General features: G+C 38.5%; 1 protein-coding gene across 2 annotated transcripts; it reads left to right on the top strand.

Annotated features, from left to right (window-relative positions):
• The first annotated feature begins 719 nt into the window (after positions 1-719).
• Positions 720-24,565, top strand: LOC128994843 (uncharacterized protein F13E9.13, mitochondrial). 2 transcript variants are annotated; one of them, XM_054419654.1, is made up of 7 exons: positions 720-822; positions 8,992-9,074; positions 9,829-9,969; positions 11,171-11,370; positions 21,444-21,571; positions 22,368-22,488; positions 24,184-24,565. In XM_054419654.1, exons 1-7 carry the CDS (start codon positions 768-770, stop codon positions 24,260-24,262), a joined length of 807 nt encoding a protein of 268 aa, XP_054275629.1. In that variant the 5' UTR covers positions 720-767; the 3' UTR covers positions 24,263-24,565. The 2 variants fall into 2 exon arrangements, with proteins under 2 accessions (XP_054275629.1, XP_054275630.1); XM_054419655.1 differs by lacking the exon at positions 720-822 and adding an exon at positions 1,663-1,735.
• Positions 24,566-24,746: the final 181 nt, after the last annotated feature.

The raw sequence follows: 24,746 nt of genomic DNA, 5'->3' as shown, positions 1-24,746 counted from the left end.
CCATGCCCGAAAATTTTGGACGTGGAATGAACCAGCAAAACGATGGAAATGAAATGAAACAACAGAACACCGAATTTGAACCACTTCACTTTTTAGTTCACCGGTTCTCGGAATGGGCACACGGGAGGGACTAAGGCTAAAGGTGTAGTGACGTCATCTCTAGTGGCTAATGTCTTCTCTTGAGGCGACACGATTACCGTAACGAAACGATGTGGTTTCAGCGGCGTTCGTGGCTTGGTTGGTAGCGTATCGGATTGGTGTTCAGGGGGTCCCGGGTTCGTATCCCGCTGGCAGCACTAACTTTTTGTCAACAAATTTTTCATATCAGCAAGTTTGGTTGGTTAGGTTAGGTTATGACAGTTTAATTTTATAATACTAAATTTTAAAATTAATTTTATAATTAATTAAAAATTATAAGTAATCATTAATTAGGTTTTCATCTTATATAGTTTTTATATCATCAGCAAGTCTGGTTGGTTAGGTTATGTTATGACAGTTTAATTTTAAAAATTAAAAATTTATTTTATAATTTTAAAACAATATTTTATAATTAAAAAGTTAATTTTATAACTAAAAATTAAAAAAAATATTTAAATTTTTTCAACTTAGCAGTTCTAGCGGCGAACGCTGACACTACAAGATATGTTAGCCTTAGTCCCTCCCGTGTGCCCCACCGTCCAGTTGTCGCCTCACCTCACCCTGAACCCTGATTATTCATTAAGATTTGAGGTTAGACTTGCGAATTGAGAAAGGATAATACTGTAACTATGTTTAAGTTAGGACACGCTGTTGTAGGCATGATCCATGTTCAAGCATTGCCAGGTAAGTTTCTACTTTACATTCGAATTGTTTCTGCTGCTGCTCTGTTATTGGATTTGACCGTAATTGTAATTGCTGTATACCTGGTTGATCTTTAAAGCTGTTGCTGTTTGTTTATTTTTGTTTTTGACTATCAAAATCCAAATCCAACCAACCTATCCAGTGACCAGGACCAGTACCACTTCCAGTCCACTAGTCAGTCCAGTCCAGTATAATTATCTGGATTGAGTCCAGAAAATCCCGTTTTATCCCGCATGAAATCTTTGTTGTTTGTTCAATCCCGTGTTATTTGACGTTTAGTGTTTGGTTGTTTTAACATTGCTTTTTATATTTTCTTTTCAGTAATTTAATTAATGGGGGCTATTTTTTCTCAAAATATCAATATAAATAACCAAAACAGACGGCATAGCTGAATATCCTGTTGTCTCCCGCATCTCGTTTGAATCCCGATCGGCCGCTCATGGTCTAAAAAAAAACTCGTTTTCGGGCGGGATATTCGCGTATGATGTGGACACTGGACAAGGCCATGGCGGCCACACTAGAAACTGTGGCGGGTGGCCTTGGTATGGAAATTGGAAACACCGTACCGTGTCGGTTCAGTCAGTTCAGTGTCTAAAATCTAAACCTATAGCTGTTAGCTGTAGCATCACAGATACAGAATATATAGATACTTAAAGGAGGCACCCGACCCATGTTATTCTTTTTGAGAATAACTGTTGTAACATATTATTAGTATGTTATATGACATCTCTTCCTTTGGAAGAACCTTTAAATAGTATTAAAATCGTATTGGTGGGCCTTTTGTAGTTATAAACACTTCGGTGATTTCATCAGTGTAATATGATTTTATTTAAAAAAAAGAATATTTGTTGGTAAGACATATTTTAACTTCAAAGGAAGGTATATCCGTTACAGTGTAAGTTTGATTTTTCCTTCATCACGTCACGTCAGTTCATATCGTACTTCTGTGCCAATGAATGAACCCTCTAGCATAGTTTTGAGAAATTGATTGTGGGGTTTCTATTTCTATTGAAGCTGGAATTCCTTGACATGGGAATGTCAGTAGGTTGTCTCAGCATTATCAATAACATAAAGTTGTCAAAATAATCTCTCTACGGAATGTTAGGTGTTGTGGAGTACTTGAAGTGAAAACTGTTGGAGGCCTCCTCATTTATATGGTCTTGGCGGCTTCATTGGCAACAAATAATGCAAATGACATAGCAATGGGACATTTCGAAAAAGCAAAAATACTGTAAATTGGCTGTTACGTATATATTGACGTTTACATATTGGTAATCAACGTATCTTATAAAGGATTATGTGATCTAGTTTAAAGGAATATGAACTTTCTGTCATAGTAGCTGCTTAAATCATATTTTCTCTCGTACCATATTTTACAGCCAAAATGTAGAGTTATTTTCAATAATGTTACCAACCAAGTGTGCCAAAGTCTGTAATATAGGCAGGTGCAAATAATTTATCAAGATGGGTACCATTTTAGGCAAGGTTTCTATGTTTGGATTTTATTAGACACAATTAATATAAGAGCAGACATTTATACATAAATATTTGATATGTGTAGAATAATATGATAAAATGTAGGCAAAAGTGGTGAAAAAGGCAGACACCTACAAAAGCAGATAACAATAGATAAGATAGTTCAATAAGAAATAATTTAAGAATTGCTGTGATAAAAGGATTTTCCACTGATTTCGTAATGGAACGTTATATTGCAAAACATGACATGATAAAGAGGAAAATTAATTTTAAAATCAGAAGAAAATAACATTGCAAATACTTATTTGGTACAATTCAGTTACTCCCAATAAATATGTGAAATACAATTTAAAAATGAACAGCTGTTTTATTAAAAAGTACCTATTATTCACACGGCCAAAATGTAAACAACTCTGTGGAAAGGCTTCTGGGGCAGAGCCCTAAGGGATTTTGCTTAGTTTTTCTTTTGATAACTCATGTACAGACCAAGACCTTTCTTTGGACATCCCTACCAAGTTTCTACGCCCAGCCGTTCTCTCAAATTAGTGGAGACAAAGTTTCCAATTAAATATTTAAATTCCCCCATGTTAATCTTATGGGAGAAAATCAAACTTTGATGGCCTGTGGGACAAAACCCGAGGATTTTTACTACATGAATTGGTGAAATGGGGCATCTACACAAAAAATACTTGATTTTGACACGTCGTTTGTAAAAATCCATCCATTATTAACGGAGGAGTACCGGTAGTGTTTTGTAGAAATCGCCTTCACATAAAGGATTGATACAATCACACAAAATAATCTTTATAAATAAGTTTAATTAAAAGCCAATTATTACAGTATTGTTCATAAGGAATAGTTAAATAGGTACACGGTTTTCTCTCTTCTTTTTATATTTTTTTGGGTTTTGGGGTTTTTAAGTTTTTCTGTGTTTTTTATAGTTTTGTTCCATTTTTGTTTGTTTTTTTATTTTTTTATTTTTTTGGGGGTTTTTAAACTGGACCGCCATCTCTTTTGCTGTTATTCTCCTTTCTGTTTCCTGTTCCTCTTGGTTGTTATTACTTGTGCTTCTTTTCATTACAATCTCTTGGTTGTTATTACTTGTGCTTCTTTTCATTACAATCTCTTGGTTGTTATTACTTGTGCTTCTTTTCATTACAATCTCTTGGTTGTTATTACTTGTTCTTCTTTTCATTACAATCTCTTGATGTTATTCTGACTTACGAGACCTTCTCTAGTTGTTGACTTATGCTTTCATTTCCTATTCTCTTATGATGTTTTCACTTATTCTAATCTTTTCTTCTCCTGTTGTTATGCCTATCGATTTCCTTCTTCTTGGTGTTATGGCCTCCTGTCTCCTTTCCCTAAACCTTTCTCTCGTTGTTGTTCTTCTCTTCATATTCGAAATTTCTAGGTGTTCCTTATGATGTTTTCACTTATTCTAATCTTTTCTTCTCCTGTTGTTATGCCTATCGATTTCCTTCTTCTTGGTGTTATGGCCTCCTGTCTCCTTTCCCTAAACCTTTCTCTCGTTGTTGTTCTTCTCTTCATGTTCCAAATTTCTAGGTGTTAAAGACTTACCGGTACTCTTACTCTCAGTGTTTCTTATGCATCTTATTTCTGAACCCCTCTTCTCTTTTAACTCAAAACTCTCCCTTCTCTTCCGTTTTCTTCTCAAATTGCAGTCTGAAAAAACAACAAAATTATCCAAATGTGTTCCTACTTATTTCACAATATTTTTGTTGTCATTACAATAATTTGTTAATATAGGAATTTTTCTATACTATGAGAAAAAAATCATTCACCTACACCCTAAGTTGTGATCCAGTAAATGGCAGAATTAATGGTCGTTGAGTAGGCCTACATATATTTAGAAAGTTTAACATGATAAATTTAAAACCAAGCCTACTTCAAAATTTTAATTTTTCCTAGTAACTTAATTTTTTTTCTTAATGATTTTCCAACTCTAAGGTATTAACCATCGAGTAACCTCTTATTCTATCAAAACCATAAATCTGTAAATCTGAATATTATATTTCTAAAAAATATTTCGCAAACTATTGGCTGAACACAACATTTATGTATTTTGAAGATAGATTGATTACTCACATTAAGTTACCTAAAACTATGTTCCAAATCCGGGTATTTACTCTTAGAATTGTCCAATTTGGGTATTTTTCTTCAGGTTGTCGTCAAATTAGGTTCTCGAATCAGGTTAATTGTCATATCAGGTCGTCATGTCAGGTTCTCGAATCAGATTGTCATATCAGGTCGTCAAGTCAGGTTCTCGGATCAGGATGTCATATCAGTTCGTCAAATCAGGATGTCCGTCAAGTCTAAAACACAGAATATAAATACATGTTAGTTAAAAGTATACATTTTGCAACATAATTTTGGCTTATTAAAATCTTAAAAATATACTAACAAAACAAGCAATATAATATCAATAAGATAAAACTTATTTATTATAAAATATTAAATATTAAAAAAAACACCAAATAATCTGATCAAAATATACTTATCCATAAACAAGAAAACAACAATTAATTTACTGATTCTCCGTAAGATTAACATCGGAATTTGAATTTTATAGTTTTTTGGATATTTCTTTGTAATCATTAGGTGTACAACAATGCTTTAACATACTAAATTATTTGCTTGTTTTTTAGATGTATAAAAAATAGGAAATGGTTGAGAAAGAAACTGTGAAATTTTATATTTAGTAGATAAAAAATGGGGATAACCCATTATTTTTACCTCATAACCCTGTTACCATAGTCCAGATTGTCTTTCTGACTTCTGGGGAAGTCAAAACAAAAAGAAAAGTGTCCCGGGTCTAGATCTTACAATAAGACCAACGGTAAGCTTAATAAGATATTTGTAATTGTAAAAAAAATTATAAAGAAAACTTTGTGTCATGCACAAGATCCAGTTCATGAACATGATAAAACACGATAGTGTCATCAATCAAACATTTAAACAATTTAATTTCCGCAAATGAAATGTTTATGTTATCATCTATATAACATAAACCAGAGCAAAAATGTTATTGATAATATCCTTCATGTAAGCTGTAAGAACAAGGTTTTTTTTAGAAATTTTGATTAAATTAATTAATATACTACTCACTCAGCCAGGTTGTGTAACTGCTTCCAGCTTCCGTCTGCTGCAACAAGAAATGTATAAATTGTGTGTAATATAAATAAGAGTTAAAAGATTCCTTTGAAGTTCTTTATCACAAATATGTTTGGAACCTCATTTCCCCACTTATGTGTCGCTAATCGATTAAAATTTAAAACTTAGTTTTATTTTTCAAAATTAATAAGAACCGCCTCAAATTAAAAAAAAATCTTTTGTAAAAAAACTTTTACTATTTAACATCATAAAAAAAATGTTAAGAGAAAATTTGGTAAAATAGCAAAAAATTATTTGATAATTAGCCTAAAAATCTCTTTCAATAGTCACAAGTTTCTCCCCTACACCTTTTTTTCTGTAGTAGTAATGAAAATAAAATCATTGTTAAACATAGTTAGACTTAATCCTGTCTTAATCCGAAAAAGGATCTCAATTTGAGACATTGGACAGTTTTCCTCTCCTACGCATATCTTGGTTTTACCCGTCACAGCAAATTGTCACTAACTCAACAGCTCTTGTAATGTGCATTTGGTTTATGTGGATATTTTTAGTTTAGATAATGATCCCATTCTAAATGGGTCCAACCCAAAGTTTAGTCACTTTGTGTTTTAAGAACAGCCTAAACAAACATAGCATCTTAGTTGTTAAAACTTACAAGTTAAGTAAAAGTGGCACAAACTCACCTCTTGCTTTTCTCACACTAACTTCAAATCTCAAATTTCACTTTCTTCAAACATTCCATCGCTTAAATCCAATACATTCTTATCCTGCACTGATATTCTTATCCTTCAACACAAACTCAAATCTCACCATTCTTCCTTTGCTTTAATCCTTAATACATTCTTATCCTTCAACACAAACTCAAATCTCACCATTCTTCCTTTGCTTGAATCCGTAATACATTCTTATCCTTCACTGATATTCTTATCCTTCAACACAAACTCAAATCTCACCATTCTTCCTTTGCTTGAATCCTTAATACATTCTTATCCTTCACTGATATTCTTATCCTTCAACACAAACTCAAATCTCACCATTCTTCCTTTGCTTAAATCCTTAATAAATTCTTATCCTTCAACACAAACTCAAATCTCCACCATTCTTCCTTTGCTTAAATCCGTAATACATTCTTATCCTTTACTGAACTCCGTCTTCATAATTTGTTCTGTTCCTTCACTTAGGTACATACTTTTGTACATTCTTTAATAGGTACTTTTTTAGTCCTTCTTCTTTATTGCTTCACATTTCCAATCTCATTTTGTTCATCGAAAAACCACGTCCAGTTATATTTGTTTGGTTGTTTGTTACAAAAATTTAGTTTGTGTTATACTAAAATTTTGTGAAATTTGTGATAGCTATTTAAAATGGACTTTGTGGATTGTGTATATACCACGTTTTTTTGGTGTACTTCTGTTTCTGTTGATGCTCTGCGATGTGGTTGATTGGTCAGATTGGTTTATGTGGATTGGTGTAGATGAATCTTCAGAGATTACAAATGTCACCCTTAACCTTGATGATTGACCCTCTCTGGGGATTTTTTCAATTTTTGTTGCTTTCACTCTTCCTGATCTTTTCTTGTCCTCTGAATTTTGGGGACAGAACATTTTTACTACGGAATTTAAAAATTCCCTGCAAAAACACATTTTTGAAATTTGGTTTGTCAAAATTTGGTCTATCAACTAAAAATTTTTGTTGAAAATATATTTCGTATCCATAGCAACTTTTTTCTTGTAAGCGTCTAGGCAGCCAGTGCAACTCCAAGGATCGTGGATTATACAGGGTGTTATTAACGCAACCCTAATTACAAGTACAGTATAGAGATTCACTGTTTAGAAACAAGACAAGTTAGCAGACCTGTGCCTTTTCTCTTCATTAAAAATCCGCTGATATGCATTATGCATTGTTTGTTAACTTGGTTGTTATTGGGAATTTATTGTGAATAATCTTTTTCGCTTTCAAGATGACCGCTTGCAATCTTCAAGAAATAAAAATACCCCCGCCACATCAAACCTGCAGACTAAGCAAATTTTCATTTGCCTGATTGGATTTATAATAAAATTTCTCCTTAAAAATATCACATTTATTCTACTAACTAGCAGAGGTCCGGGGTTGATGTATATGTTTAAATGGTGCTTTCAATAAAACAAATAAAAAACTCAAAGCTTGTGTTTTGTGTTTAAACATGTTAATAATTTAGTAAGAAATTAATGTATTTTCAAAATTTGATCAAAATAAGTTTATAAACAAGCTAACAAACAGTTGACTTAATCCATAAGAATAACATTGGAATTTTAAATTTAAACTTTTTAGAATTTTCTTTATAACTATTTTAGGCACATAATAACTTCATTATATGTACTAAATTAATTAAATGTGTTTTAAGCTCTACAAAATGGTTGGGAAAGAAATTGTGAAATGTTGTGTTTTTAGTGTAAAAAATGGGGACCCCCTATTTTTACATGATAATTCCATTGTCTGACATTTTTATTTATTTATTTTTTTAAGTGGGCCAGACTTTAAGATGAGTTCATGGGATTGCAGTGCAGCTAGCACTAGCGTAGCTAGGGTGCTTATTGTGCATTCACAGGTCCTAAATCTCCGTCAAATCCCAGGTCCTTTGTGAACCATGAGATCTTTTTGACTATGGTGACCTGTTCTTCCCTTTGATCTCCAGTCGATAGGCCAAGGGATCTCATGCACGACCTTCTAGGGCTGGGCACATAAACATCACGTGGAAGGATGTCTCCTCCTCCTCTACACCTTTCCTACATAAGAGGCTTTCAAATTGAATTCCCATCTTATGTTAATGTCGGCGGAATACCTACCCAATGGCCGCTGATAGAGATGAGGTAGCGAACTCTGGGTTTCACCATTCTTTAAGTTTGTGCAAACACTTAAAAATGAGGTGTCACTTGAAGGTTTTTTACATTTATCATTTTTGAGTTGCCCCCAAAATCCCTCCTTTTTTAAGGGACACTAGAAAATTTCAAAATCATAATAAAACTTCCTGCTAAGATTGCATGACCACCAGAAGGATATCTTTGTATATTGACTTGGAAAAATATTCTACGGGGGGACTTGACTTTTTATTGACCCTGTATTTAAATATATATGAATTTGAACGGATGGTGTTTTTGGCCTCTAGGGACCTCAAAATAAAAAAGTTAATCAGTTCCGGGTCCAGGTCTTACTAAGAGTAATACGGTAATAGCTTATTCCCATTTTGGGAAATTCGCTAAAAACTTTTCTTGGGGTAAAAATCTATTCAGTCTTTTACTGGTAAAAATATAGTTAATATTGTACAAGGCCATAGATTAAGCTTGAGTAAGGTATGCTTAAGTGAAATATGCTTATAATCTAAGACAAGACCCAACTCACTCTTAGAGGTGGATGGGTGTTATACAAGATTTAACCAAAATGTCAATTCAGTTATTTCAGTATAACAAATAGCTTTATGCTCTTTTTCCTGGTAATGGGAGCCTGCTTGTAAACTTACCAAATAGTTTTGTTTAATTGTGGTAATTGTTTATTCTGGTAAAGGTACTCCAAGAAATAGTTTGACAGTACAGAAGATCATTGAAGCAGCATGCAAGGACGCGGAGATCTACAGTAAAGGTGGAGTTGTAAGTTGATTTTATGCAACACATTTCAAATTAGATTTCAGCAAAGCTACAAAACTTTAATGTTAAATCAAACTTATCCCTTAACTTTTAACGGCTCACTTTGGTCATAAAAGAATTTAAATCATGCTAGTCGTTGAAAAAATCTGCATAAGCTTTGATACCTTTTGCTTTGTATGGTTTCAAAAATATTTTTACACCAGGTCACTAACCAGGTTTGAAATGCTCTAATTATTTAATTTTTACAACTATGGTCGCTGTTAAAATCTCGATCCTAAATCAGGATTATAGGTCAAACGAGGTATTAATTTAAGGCCACAAAATAATGTTTCTGAAAATTCAATACTGTTAACCAACTCTGATTGGTTGAACTCAATGATTGCAAAATATCTAGCAGATAAGAAGTTTAGCTATGCCCAATATCACTGTTGGATAGGATACACTATAAAGTGTTCTAATTCAAAACCATATTATGTGAATGGGAGTTGAGTATGATGATGACTTGAATAGCTTTAATAGTGACTAAAGCCAGGTTTTCCTAGACGTGGAAACGGAGAACGGATTCGTCTTATCTTAGGTAATTTAATGTTACTGTTTTCCTAGAAGTGTAGAGAAACAGCATGTTAAATGCTTTTCCGCTCTCCATGTTCGGCTTCAGCGTCTAGGAAAACCCAGCTTAAGACCAGATGTTTCATGCATTCATTGAAAGCTTAATGATCAAGGATTGATGTAATAAATATGTCCCACACTTCAACAGAACGCAGTTCTTGTTGAGAACATGCACGATTTGCCTTACTTGCAACAACATCAGCTGGGGCCTGAAGTGACGGCTACTATGACAGCTGTTTGTGCTGCTGTGAGGAGAGTCTTGCCTGAACATATCAGCTGTGGGGTTCAGGTAAATGAAAATCATTCACTTATAAACTTACATAGTTATGTGATAATTATTTTTCATTGAATTTGCTTATGACTGATTATTATATCAATGAACTAACTACTCCAGTCTATTGAGTTTGCTTATAAGCCTCTTTAGTTCTTGTCTACAAGTAAATCTCTTCATTTTAAACTTGCTGTAGATTTGTTTTAATTCCAGCATTAGATCCTGGATTGATTCAAGCGGGGCAGACCTAGTCCGAGTGTGTCAGCCACCAATGGGCTTTTTGTGCTCCCCGCTTATTGCATCAGAGCCTGTCAAACCTGAGTTGCTAGAACTGCTGCATCAAATCTATGAGCTCCTCCTGAGAAAGGTGTCTGTCCCTTGTCATGGTCCAAGAGTGTTTTTCCTTACCTCATTCAGTTACAGAGTAGGTGATCTGCTGTCTGATCGGACGGCCCACACTTTGTCTCCATTGTAGATCCTCAAGCGATGTAGGTACAATCTCAGGAAGCTATGACCTGTGTTATCTGTCTGGGGAGGCGAGAAGAGAGCGAGCTTGCTTACCCAGCGATGCTGAAGCCTAAGCCATCTTCTTCTCTCCAATCAGGTGCTATTCCACAATGCATTTTTGGAAGTCTCCTATGTGCTTCCTAACTATTTCTTTCTCAAGCCTCATTTTCACCACTCTTCCTTCAACCAACCTTTTTATGTGAATCACCCTAATATTTCTATTGTAAGTTGATCTAATACTGACATAAATATTCTATCCGTCCCTCCCCTTTTAATAGTTTAGGTTGGAAAAAGATTAATGACGAGAGTTTTCCGATTAGTCTTTGACTCTAGGAAGTTTCTAACTTAAGACATTTTTACTAATTATATTGTTCTGTCACATCCAAACTAGGTTAAACATCTTTGTTACCCTCCCTTTTCCCCTTTGTACAGTCAATTTTTTTAACCGCTTGTATAAGGCTGTATTTAATGTTGAGTCTATCGAATGAATTCTCTAAAATTTAATTCAACAACCAATTCTCTGATGGGTGTACCAACAGGATTGCGTTTTTGATGACTACAAATTCACTCAGTAGTATGAAGAACATGGAAACCAAAGAGTGATGTAAAGAAATTCTACGTCACTGCAAAATGTTTTTGATACTGTAAATATAAAAAATGTATTCCCTAGATATAAGAATAAAAGTGTAGTACAGGCTGTAACATGGTGCAGGTACTAGCAGGTGGTAACCAGCAAGCCCTCGCAGTGGCGTTGGCTTCAGGGTTTACCTTTATCCGAGCGGAAGGGTTCGTCTTCTCCCACGTGGCTGACGAAGGGTTGATGAACGCTTGCGCAGGAGAACTGCTAAGATACCGGCGCAACATCGGAGCAACAAATATTAAGATATTTGCTGATATAAAGAAGAAACATTGGTAACTATGAAATCAAAGATTCGTCCTATATTTTAAATTTAAACTTCATTAGGGAGTTCTGTTATATTTGTAAGCGTATAAAGACACTAGACATGTAAAGAGAGCTCTTGGAGTGATATTTTATTTATGTGCTTATGTATAAAATTTTAAACTACCGGTGTTGAAAACATTTTGATTTTACATTTCATCTGCCATTTCTGATAAACTTAAATGAGTTCACGAGCCAGCATGAATGGACCAAGGGAGTTTTATGGGGTAAAAAACGGGTTTCTCATTTTGACCCACAAAAAAACCCTATGTCTTAATTTCTCTCTTGTCCATTTTAAGGCCCGTCACACATTAAAGCGAGGCGAGGCACAGCTGATTCTGTAATACACGTGTTTAAATGGAGTATCGCACATTGAGCAGCCTCCATGCAGCAGTTGGAATCCAGTTTTCCTGCACCTCGCTCGTGCCTTTGTCGGTTTTCTATAGTGTTTTGTGAGTGAAAGATATAATAAAAGAGCATTTAATTCAGAAGGTTAAACATACTCTGCATGGCTTAATCTTTTTTTCTTGTAGTCACATTTCCAAATCATTTTTTAGGTTTTTTTTGGATAGAGGTACTAAAACAAAATTTTAAACACACAATCATAATCAGTATGTTGGATGTCGCTTAGTTAGCCAGAAGGGCTACAAGCAACTGGGAGCTTGGACAAAACTACACTGGAGGAGTATGCTAAGAACATTATTTATTTATGACAGCAGTAGTTTATGACATTACAAACAAGATAGAATATAATATAGATAGATAATTACAATGAATGACTAGGGGACTCTAACATAATTAATACTGAAACGGAGATGTTATAATGAGAGAGAGAGAGAGCTACCACGAGATAATGAGAGACTCACCTAGGACGGGCAGCATGTCACCGATGCGTTGTACGAGTGGAATGATAAGACCGGGCTAGGAGCCCCTTTTATATAAACCGCGAGTAGCGTCAGTGGCCATCCCCCAACCGCAAGCCACATTGGGCCTATGAATAGATCAATTGGAAACCACGATGATTCAAAGGAAAGTTATAGAGAATAATATAATGTTTCATACCGGACCGTTAGACTATTGTAGTAAGGGTAGTTACCCTAGTCTGAATGGGGGAGGCTTAGTGAATGGCGTAGGGACTACAATGACAAGGGGGAGGTGCTTTACAACTGTGCCCGAAGGGTGAACCCCAACGGGAGGTTATGAATGGACTGGGGTCCATATTAGGGTTGTCGTGACCTACCCCAACTAGGGTAGGCAGATGTCAGCCTACTAGTGAATGCCCTAGGTCGCGTGCACCCTTCCCTCTGTCGTCACGGTTACAATAATCTTTATTTAGGAATTTACGTTGGTGAATAGATATTGTGATTATCGTAGCATCTGTGAAGCAGATGTTCTAACGGCTTCTAGTGATTAACATTTGTTGGGATTTCAATGCCAACACTCGCCCCTCATTAATGAAAGTTTGGCCCATTTTCAATGGCCGAACTTTAGGGTTGCAATTTCTCTCTCCCTCGTGGCATGGAATACAATTAGTTACACATGTAGACCCGCTAAAGTTGTCACGGCAAGTGTTGCGGGTGAGAGGCCCATGTGTAGTGAAGCCTGGGAGAGGCATGTTGGTAGCCGGAGTACGGCAAGTGTTGCGGGTGAGAGGCCCATGTGTAGTGAAGCCTGGGAGAGGCATGTTGGTAGCCGGAGTACGGCAAGTGTTGCGGGTGAGAGGCCCATGTGTAGTGAAGCCTGGGAGAGGCATGTTGGTAGCCGGAGTACGGCAAGTGTTGCGGGTGAGAGGCCCATGTGTAGTGAAGCCTGGGAGAGGCATGTTGGTAGCCGGAGTACGGCAAGTGTTGCGGGTGAGAGGCCCATGTGTAGTGAAGCCTGGGAGAGGCATGTTGGTAGCCGGAGTACGGCAAGTGTTGCGGGTGAGAGGCCCATGTGTAGTGAAGCCTGTGAGAGGCAAGGTATCCGGTCAGGGACCGAAGATGGCGGAACACGAGGAGGTGTTAGTCATGCAGCCTGGGAGAGGCAAGGTATCCGGTCAGGGACCGAAGATGGCGGAACACGAGGAGGTGTTAGTCATGCAGCCTGGGAGAGGCAAAGTATCCGGTCAGGGACCGAAGGTGGCGGAACACGAGGTGGTGTTAGTCATGTAGGGTTGATTAGGGATGGAAGTGAGATGGTAGATCTGGTCGAAAGATTTAGGCAAGCCGAACTGGAGGAGGATGAAGGAGTATGGGGGGAAGTTTTTAAAGGGCAGGGTGGCCAGAAATTGGCAAATCTTAAACAGTTAATTGATTCTAAATTAGCACACCTTCAGAGTAGTGACAGGGATATAATATTTCCAGTACTATGGAAGTTTCGATCGTTATTTTATGACGGTACGGGACCACTGGGGTGTACGACCCTTATTGAGCATAAAATTCCCACGGGGGACGCACTTCCGGTACGCTCTGCACCCTATAGGTTGCCTGAGTCATTGAAAGGGGTTGTGCAGGAACATATCAGCGATATGTTAAATAGGGACATAGTACAGCCATCAACCTCGAATTGGGCGTCACCCATTGTTATGTGTCAGAAACGGAAACCGGTTGATGCGGGACCGGATTGGAAGCCTCAGTGGCGACTTGCTATTGATTTTAGAAAAGTTAACCATGTAACTAAAAAGGAGTACTACGTGCTACCTTTGCTAACAGAAACATTAGATTCCCTGGGGGGTACTAGCATTTACAGTAATTTAGATCTTTACTCGGGTTATTTCCAAATTCCAGTTGCACCAGAGGACCGACATAAAACCGCATTTGCTACATCAGATTGTTTATATGAATTTAAAAAGATGCCATTTGGGTTATGCTCAGCTCCATTAACGTTTCAGAGAGTAATGGATAATGTCCTTAAGGGACTTAAGTCCGCGGGAGTGTTGGTTTATCTGGATGATATTGTAATAGCGTCGCGTAATATGAAAGAGCACGCTGAGCGGTTAGGGGATGTTTTTCTTAAGCTACAAGAAGCAGGCTTTGTGTTGCAGCCTACTAAATGTATGTTTGCACGGGATAGTATAGAGTACTTGGGTCATATTGTGTCAAAAGATGGCGTGAGGCCAGACGAGCGTAAAACTTTAGCAATCACTAACTACCCGGTACCTAGTAATCTTAAACAGTTACGGAGCTTTGTTGGACTTGTAAATTTTTATAGGAAATTCATCCCACGGTTCAGTGAATTGGCGCGGCCGTTAACAAGCTTAACACGGAAAGATACAGCTTTTGTTTGGGGTCAGGAACAACAGAGGGCGTTTGAGGCGCTAAGAGACTCATTACTGTGCGAGCCCATACTAGCATATCCGCAGTTTGATAGGCCATTCATTGTTATCTCAGACGCGAGTCTCGTGGCCATTGGCGGGGTGCTTGCGCAGGAAATTGAGGGGGAGGAGAAACCCATAGCTTATTTCAGTAAAGTTCTGTCGGACGCGCAACAACGTTATTCGGCCACTGAACGGGAGCTCCTGGCTGTCGTGACCTTAGTAAAAGAATGGCGGCCGTACCTGTTGAACACCAGATTTACTATAATAACGGATTGTGCGGCTCTTAAATGGATTTTTTCATTGCGAGATCCTAACTCGAGGTTGATTCGGTGGGCTCTAACGTTGTCTGAATACAGTTATGACGTAGTGCACCGTAAGGGGGTGCAGAATGTACAGGCGGATGCCTTGTCAAGGGTAAACTATGTTGGCGAGGAGGAAGTCCTGAGACCTGTCTGGTCAAGGGAGCTGATATTACGAGAACAGCATAATGATGAATTTTGTAAGTCAAAATTTAATGGATTGGGTAAGTCAGGGGAGTCAAAATTTTTCTTAGATCGGGACCAACTGCTGTATGTTCAGCAGGGTGATGGATGTAAGTTGGTGGTGCCAAAGTCAATGGTTTTCAAAGTATTGTATCAACATCATGATACACCCTTTAGCGGGCATATGGGAACAGCTAAAACTCAAGGGGTCATCCAGGCACGGTATTTTTGGCCTGGAATGCAGAAGGACATCACGAATTATGTAGATAGCTGTCGGGAATGTGCGTTACGTAAGAGGGGTAATATTAAGACCGCACCTTTGGAGCTATTTGAACCGGAAAGGGAGCCATGGGGGTTGTGCTCAATAGATATTGTGGGACCTTTGCCGGTTACAAGGGCAGGAAATAAATACATTCTAACCTGTATTGATCACTTAACTAGGTATGTAGAGGCAGTCCCTATGAAGGATCAGACCGCGGAAACAGTAGCCAAAGCTTTTGTTCTTAATATCATAGCGCGTCATGGGGCGCCTAAGCGACTTCTTAGTGATAGGGGTACAAATTTCATGTCAAAATTATTTAAGGGGGTGTGTGATCTGTTAGGCATACAAAAGTTACAAACAACGCCGTATCACCCGGCGGGGAACGGCATGATTGAGCGGCAACATGCCACTATTGCTGCAATGTTATCACACTATGTTGATCAAAATGATCCCGATTGGGATGAGCATTTGCCCTTGGTGCTGATGGCACTAAGAAATGTTAAGAATAGGGCCACTAATTCATCCCCCTTCCACCTCCTCCACGGTAGGGAAATGGAGCTTCCAAACGACGATGACTTGGCATGTAAGGAGGTGTCGAATGTTAGCTGTGCGCGGCTAAAGGATCGTCTGTTGGAAGCTTACGATATTGCTAGGGAGTCCACTGTTAGAAGTAGGAATAAGAGTAAGGAGTACTATGATCAGAATACTAAATTGCTTGAGCTTAAGGCTGGGGATGAGGTTTATGTGTTTCACCCCGATATTAAGAACAGTCCTGGGGCAAAATTCAAAAAGTATTTTAGTGGGCCACACCTGGTGTTAAGTAAATTGTCGGATGTAGTCTATGAAGTTCAAATTGACGGTAAGCCAACAAAATTGCATGTAAATAAGATTAAGAAAAGTCGCGAAGCATTGCGAGACGAAATTGTTGCGGGCTATGCCACTGATAAGGGGATCGTTATCGGCCGGAAGGATGATGCGGTAGGCGGTGAGAAGGACCAGATAGCGACGGCCGAGGAGGATACTAAAACCAACAGGGATCTATTATTGAATTTCGGGTCGCCACTGTTGATAACGCAAACTGAACCACAACAACCGGATATGACAGGTGTCGACTTTCCCGATGTCATTGCACACCAAGGGTCAGGGGAGGACTCGGTGTTTGAAGGCATGGGTGAGTTGACATATATTGATGACGAGAGCGATAAGGACTGGCAACCCCCGGCAGGTGAATCGCGGCGCGTGGAGCCACACCTGGTCGAGGATGGGGGACCAGCATATAGGACACGTAACAAAAGAAAGGGTAACTCCCTAACGTAATGTGTGGCAGGGGATTGTCATTGTAAAGTAATGACGGATTCCAAGTGTTTACAAAGAGTTAATCGTATAGTGTAATATTGTATTTAATCTCGTGTTTAATATTGCGTTTGATAGCGTATTTACTTTTTATGTTGATATCGTGTTTGTGTAGTATTCATATTAGTTTTGATATCGCGGTGACTATTGTAGTTATCATCGTGATTATGGTTATAAGAACCACTTAAGTGATTGTACATTTCATTGTTACAGTAATTGTGTGGCTGATAGCCATGAAGAATGTAGAGCCTTCCCCAGCGTGGGAATGTCGAGAACGGGTGTGCAATTTCCCGCCGTCTGGGGTAGTTTTTGTCAAGGAGCGCGAAATGACGCTCTCGGGTGACACGTGGACCATCGCTAGCAAAATAGACGTGGGTGGATATGTGACGTTAGTAGAGTCAATTACAGACGCGGTAAGCCTGATGGCAAACGACACGGTAATACTACGGTTTGCCAGGGAGGAATTGGAACGGGTGTTAGTAGGTGTTTCGAGATTGCAGGACCGATTAGGGTCAGTCAGGCTGTTGACGATGTTGGGTTCTGGGGGACGCCAAAAGCGGGGATTGTTGGATGCGGTTGGATCTGGTATGAAATTTCTTTTTGGGACAATGGATAATAATGATCTGTTAACATTAAACTCTCACATAGACGCTTTAGCATCATTGTCTGAGGATACTATCCATCTGGAAAAGGAACAGTTGTCTTATGTTAAGCAACTTCAGGATGAGGTCAAAATTTCCGAGCGGGACATTAAGACATTAGCTGTTGCTATGGATACTAACATGCAGCGGTTTGCAAAATTATTAAATGGGGCAGATGAACAAATTTCGTATTTAAATGCAACCATGTTTCACAGGGCTAAAACTTATTCATTGTTGAGGAGCATTGAATTTACAATAAACACAGTAGATGGGGAACTTGCTCGTGTACAACAGGCTCTTGACACCTTAGCTCAGGGTAAGATAAGTTCATTAATCATTAGCCCTCAGCGACTATTGGCCTTGTTAAATGAAGTAGTTTTAAAACTCCCTGAGGGATTAAGTTTAATTATAAGCCCGGAGGTTAGTTTGGTTCACCTGTATTACAATTTTTGCAAGGCATATGCAGTAGGTTATGGTAGTAGTATCAGAGTAATGTTTGAGGTTCCCTTAAAATCAGTTAACAGACATTTTTCGGTATTTAAAGTTATTTCCCTGCCAATGTATGAGAGAGAGTTGCAGAGATATGTAGAGCTCACAGGTCTGGGGGAGTTCCTGGCAGTCTCGGAGGATCAGCAGAGACATTTGGTACTGTCAGGGGAGTTCCTGGACACCTGCACAAGAGGGCGATTTGCTGTGTGCCCACCGGACCTGCCAGTCTACCTGAAGCCTGAAAACCACTGTGAGGCCATGCTGTTCCGGGAGCAAGAGGGGGCAGTACCAGTCACCTGCAATCGGAAGCTGTACCTTGGAAAAGTTGACACAAAGATGCACAGGGTGGCCACCAAGGGAAGCTGGGTGTTTAGTACTTCGGAGAAGATTACGGTCACGTTGGAGTGTCCTGCCGAACCACAGCCAGTTGTCATCACCATACAAGGGGCTGGGGTCATTACGAGGTCGGCAGGGTGCCACATACACGCTAGTGACTTTGTTCTCTATCCAATCACTAGAGGGTACATGCAGTTCGAGGGGGCTACGGAATTCAAGATAACTCCCTTCTCTTCAGTATTATCCAGGGAGGAACGTCAATCACTCTCTTCTTATCGAAATTTGAGTAACCAGTATCCAGGCATGGCAACCCTACATGGAATAATCAACCAGACACGTCATCCTGGGACAAGCTACGCGCATCTCCAGCTTCTGCTGCGGGAAGCGGAGCTACAATCTGAGCGATGGGTTCAGACTACCTTAAACGAGCGTCTAGCAGCGGGAAGTTGCGTCGCCGGAGTTATTATTATCATTCTGGCAATTCTGACATGGAAGAGGGCCTACATCCAAGGGTGCTGGAGACGAGGACGTCTCACGATTCAAGAGGGCGAAACGACCGGAACGAGAGGGAACGACCAGGTTCCAGAGCGAGCGGAGGATAGACCTGCGCAGACCACGACGGTGTTGACCTTCCCCTAAGGACTAGACAATGATTGGTTTGTACGAGGGGATTGACATTCGCGGTTGCGGTTATAGCAACCGTACTGTGGTGCGAGATATATTGATAAACAGTGTGTTGTTCTTCAGCAGGTGAGCGATAGGTAGAGTGGACTACCCAGTAATATTAGTGTAAAAGTGGCGCATGATATATTGCGCTAAGGATGAGAAGTAATTAAGGACACGGCCGGTGACAGCAAGAAATGAACTGGCGTGGTGGAGTGTTGACTGTAAGTGTGCTGTTATAGCAGGGTGATTACGGGGATAATGGACCTACAGGAGGGCGCAGATAGGCGGCCAGTATTTCAGGACTGTGTTCAGAGCTGTATTGTAGCGTTAAGATGTGTTGTTCTAGTCTAGGGTAATCTTGAAAAAAAAAATAAATAAATAAATAAATAAATAAATAAACTTAAATAAATGAAAATAACTATAATTGGTAGTGTAGTGAATAGGGAAATGCAAACAAACGGATAGGTAAATGGATTGTCATATGAGTAGAACTATTTGATGTGTGTGATTTTTGGTAGTAATTGTTTTAGGTATTATTTTATAGGTGTTTATGTAGTATAATTGATGTGTGACCAAATGATGTGTTGTGTTGGGTTTAGCGTAATATATGGTAGGGGTGCGCTGCGACGCACCTTGTGTGGTTGGCGGCAATGTTGGTTTACGGCTAGGCTGCGTGTGGCTTCGCTGAGGTTGTGGGCGTCGCCTTGCGCCACGAGGCTCAAGGCGTGTCTGTGCGGGGGCGGAATGTGTGGTTTGGCTGATAGCCGATTAACGAATTATGATTGAACCTGGCACAGAGGGATAAATCACCGTGCGCGGTCAGGGAATAGAATACGATTAAACTCTTTTCACGTAAAAATTAGATTTAAATTGGAATTAATTACATCAGATTAATTGAATTAATTACTTAGTTCAAGTTATTATTAGTTAGTTCGATGTCTTGCCACCCGCCCAGGGTGTAGAAACTGGCTAAGTTGACTAAGTAACTGACGGTGCCTAGTGCAGTATTGATAAGCAGCCTACACTGCATATCAGCCGGATGGAGATAATGCAATAACGCAAACCTAAGACTAACTTAATTAGCACCATACGGACTTACGTTTTTCTGGCTTTAATGCCGGATGACCACCCTCGTCACCTTCTTGGTGGCCAAGGTCACAGTGGACACTTCAGTGCGTTCAGCATAGACCGCACTCACCACTATGGAGGTCCCGGTATAGGTGACACGGTAGATATCAGCATCGGCTGGTATAAGAGGTCTTCTCCTTTTGACGCAACAAAACAAGTCCCTCCAAGTCCAATTCATAACTAAACTATCACAATCAAAGAAGGGAGCTTATCATAAACGACTTTTAGCGGTAGAGATAAGCTTCCGGTAACCACAGAGCTAGCCGTTGCCGCCACCTAACAAATGGTTGGAAAAATTACCCAACAGTAGTAATACAGTAGTCACATATTTTACTCAATATATATTTTACTATGTTAAAGGCATTTTATTCGATGTATCTGTAATAATAGGATTGTTTAGATACCCTGGATTTATAGTTTTGTCTAATTATATAGGGCCTTATGTGAATTGTATATCTTAATTATTTGACTATTGTAGTAAGGGTAGTTACCCTAGTCTGAATGGGGGAGGCTTAGTGAATGGCGTAGGGACTACAATGACAAGGGGGAGGTGCTTTACAACTGTGCCCGAAGGGTGAACCCCAACGGGAGGTTATGAATGGACTGGGGTCCATATTAGGGTTGTCGTGACCTACCCCAACTAGGGTAGGCAGATGTCAGCCTACTAGTGAATGCCCTAGGTCGCGTGCACCCTTCCCTCTGTCGTCACGGTTACAATAATCTTTATTTAGGAATTTACGTTGGTGAATAGATATTGTGATTATCGTAGCATCTGTGAAGCAGATGTTCTAACGGCTTCTAGTGATTAACATTTGTTGGGATTTCAATGCCAACAAGTAAATACCCAATAAATCTTCTTCCATTCACGACAGTAGCACTAAAGCTAGGAAACCTCTGACCCGCCTCGCTTCAATGTGCGGTGACACGAAAAAGTTTTCACTCCCGCCTGCATCTAGCCTGTACCTCGCCTCACACCAATGTGCGGTGGGCCTAAAGAGCTTAAAAAGCAAATTATATAGTATTTTAAAGTGTTTTTTGTACAAATATTAGCTACGGAGAAAAAAATTATATTCCCATGTTATTCTAAAGAAAGTGTTAACTATATACAACAATTGACAAAATAAGAATTTCTGCAAGAACAAAGGCTATTTCAAAACCACTAAGAACGTAGAGAAAAAATTGAGTGAAATCCCGATAGCGATTCCTCATGGGGTTTATCAAATATGACTTGTTATCAAGAAGGTAGACTACTTATTGCAATTACATGATTAGGGTATACAAAATCAAAGGTGTTTGAATACGGCACTTCAATGGTGACTTGCCATGAAGTCATGTTATGGTGGTTCTACTGTAGTTTGATTTTTGATCAAGTTTGCATGTTTATCCACAGCTCGCATGCTGTCACAAGTGATGTGAGTCTTCAAGACACAGCCAAGGCTGCCGAGTTCTTCTGTGCAGACGGACTCGTAGTCACTGGAAGTTCTACAGGGGACCCAGCTACTCCAAGTCATATAGAAGGTCTTTTCTTTATTGTCCTAACATATAATGATAAACTATGCATTTTGGATACCTATACATTACATACTGACATTCCATCTATATAGACTTATAGTTGAGCCATCTAACACAGTTTATGTGACATATAAGATGTTCTAGGTCACAATAATACATCCAAGAGGTTTAACTTGGTTGAGAAGTTGTATTTGAAAGAAATCGGTAATTTATATCGAGAACTTTGTGAGAAGCTCAATTCAACTATGTCTATTTTGATTCTAAATCAGGTGACAACTTTAACATGGGAGTGGGTTGTCTGTAAAGATACTATGTAAACTCCATCTTCCACTGATAATATTGTTCGCAACCAGATTTTGTTATACACAATATAATATTGGGTTTTCATTATACAACTTTAGTATTATACAAGGTTTAGTATAATTTGCTGGATTTTGTTGTTTTATTCAGAGTTTTGTGGAAAATGTTTTCCTCTAAGCCATATATTCCAAAGAAATGTTAGAAACCTACATTAAAAAAGATTGACATCCAACGTTTGCATACATTTGCCCAAGTCAGATTGCGTACCAAAAAGAGCCACTTTCACTCCTAGTGATGAAACCTACTATTGAATCCTATGTTTGACTTCAATATTATATTAGTAATCTAATTTTTTGTAAAACGCCAGTAGAACTAGCCGACACAATGGTCAAGTAATCAATAGATTACATAGATAAATAACTTGTTCCAAAATAAACATTAACGTTTTTTTAAATTACCTGTATTGTCAGAAAACTAAGCTTACCCGCTGTTTTTGTTTCAGATGTACGGAAGGCATCAGGGCTGCCAGTTCTCGTGGGCTCTGGAGTAACAGCTGATAACGTTCACAACTACTTGTCTGCTAGTGGATTCATAATAGGGACACATTTTAAACGTGATGGCAGGTCGGATATTTTTGTCCACAAATAATTTCTTACTTGTACTTGTACTGTGATAACATTTGTTACAGTTCTAAGAGTTTATTTTTCACTAGGTGTCTAGAGCGGCCGTCATACATCAGAGGCCTGGGTGGAGTTTTTATGGGGCCTTATAAAACCATTTTTATGGGATGTATCAGAAGCATTAACTTTTAGAAACTGAATTATACATCCTGTCTTTATGGGCCAGCTCTGGCGTGGCTTGCACAGAGGTGTCAGTTACATCTGATGGGACTGATTGTCTCGGCTTGCTGAGTCTATACTATGCAGGAAATCCCCATGTGAAAGCTACCCCTATACTGGTGGACTGCCAAGATTGCGGAGTTATGTCAAGCTAGAAGACTAGCTGCCAGGGCCAGGGAGTCTGTAGACTGATGTCCGAAGTCGGAGGCCTACAAGGTGGTGAGGAAGTCTTTCCACCAGGCCATCAACCAAAGCCAATACTGCTGGGGGAAACTAGGGTTGAATCCGATTCATGACGCCTTGACTACAGACTTGTAACCCAGAAACTCAGCATCCGATCACCACCTTCCGTCATGGAGGGAGTTGTCAAGTCCCTTTAAAAAAACAAGTCTCCAGGGCCTGATGGGGTACCTGACAAGACAATCAAGAAGGTCTTATCAATAGATACCCCGATCCTGTTGAGCACAAATGCCTGCCTGGTTAAAGGGTTGTTTCCCTCGTGCTGTAAAATAGCTAGGCTTATTTTAGTGAGTAAAGGGCAAGGACAACTAAACATGTGTATGGAATATATAGTTTTGTCAACAGTCAAAGCTATAAGTAAATTAGATAAAATTACGTTATTACAGAACAATTCCCAGCTAAAATGTTCCCTCACTTAAAATGTTCAAACTGTCAAAAAACACTTTACATAACGGGTAAAAAATATGTAGTTCACACATGTATTAATTAGTTCCTATATAAAATTAATACACTTTTTGCGGATGGCCAATACCCTACTAAGATATCAGGAACATTTCTTGTAGATCGGTGAAATCTGAGAAATTAGACATTTTAATGAGATGTTTTATCTTAACTGGGAGTCTTATGAATAAGAATAGGCAAATTAAAAAGTTTACTATTTTTTTACTAAGGGGGAGGAGGGAAAATGCTTTTACGCACACAGGTAGCCAGCCTGTAGTGTGAGACTCCTGAATCTATCACAGACTACTCACTAAAACCACCCCTCTATAAAGAGTTTACTATAAAGAGCAGACAATATGAAAGTAAACTGAAGGAGTGGTAAATTTGAAAGACTGGATTGTTTATGTAACACGGATTTAAATTGTTGTTGTACATTTAAATTGTAAGTTTGCTAACCAATCAGTTGTAAAGAGAAGTTATATTTTATGGTAGGCTATATAATGAATACAAAATATTATTTGGATCAAATGCACTTAAGTCTGTTGTTCATTAGTATTTTATTTACTTTAAACTGACATACATATTGCTTTTCATATTTAAATATATTTGTAACCTAAATTGAAATCAGCTTTTCACCGTTGTTTCCTACACTTTAGTAGCAACATTTTATTAGCATTTTTCTAAAACGTGTAAAAGTCTACAATGAGTTCAGCATCCTTAACCCAAGCAAAAAAATATTTCATTCGTAAAAAAAATACTTACGGTAAGTAAAAAATTTATACATACTTTTGTTCACAGGTGGGAAAACGAGGTATGCCAAGAAAGGGTTGAAAACTTCATGGCCAAGTTGTACAATTCCACACAAAGATTTGAATAAAGACTGTTTAGCTGCATTCAAAATCACATAAAATGTATTTTGGTTATAAACAAACATGAGCTTTCTAGAGAATCATTGAGTTAACCTTTTCTATGATTTGAAATTAAATGCTAACTTGTTTAGAGGTACTTCCTACAAGCATAGATAAAACATACTCCCTTAGTAGATTTCTCATCCTTATGGAACAGCTGAAGACAATTTTATTGTTAGTTCTGTACGGTTTATGTAGAGGTCGTGTTTTGTTTACAATTTGTTTCCCGTTATTACAGCCATTTAAAACCTCGTTTAACCAAATAATACGATCTAAACATAAACAATAACTTGTCCCCTAGTTATACAACCAAACAGTAAAGCACAAATCAAGAAATTAACCCTAAAATAATAGAAACAAAATTTCGTCGACACTAACGCCTTTGTGTCACGTCACGTACATGAACTAGACACAAAAAACGTGCTTCAAAATTTACAATGGGATGAGAAGTCT

The sequence above is a fragment of the Macrosteles quadrilineatus genome, unplaced genomic scaffold, assembly GCF_028750875.1.
Source record: "Macrosteles quadrilineatus isolate MER2022 unplaced genomic scaffold, UCM_ALF_1.0 Scaffold_5__1_contigs__length_97177068, whole genome shotgun sequence".
Lineage (NCBI taxonomy): Eukaryota > Metazoa > Arthropoda > Insecta > Hemiptera > Cicadellidae > Macrosteles > Macrosteles quadrilineatus.
This window is presented reverse-complemented; position numbering and strand designations above follow the sequence as displayed.

What these genes read in the sequence shown, in the direction of transcription:
- LOC128994843 (XM_054419654.1), top strand. Translation starts at nt 768, where the DNA reads ATGTTTAAGTTAGGACACGCTGTTGTAGGCATGATCCATGTTCAAGCA. An exon ending in CCATGTTCAAGCATTGCCAG is followed by an intron (nt 823 to 8,991) that starts GTAAGTTTCTAC and finishes ATTCTGGTAAAG; the next exon opens with GTACTCCAAGAAATAGTTTG. An exon ending in ATATCAGCTGTGGGGTTCAG is followed by an intron (nt 9,970 to 11,170) that starts GTAAATGAAAAT and finishes AACATGGTGCAG; the next exon opens with GTACTAGCAGGTGGTAACCA.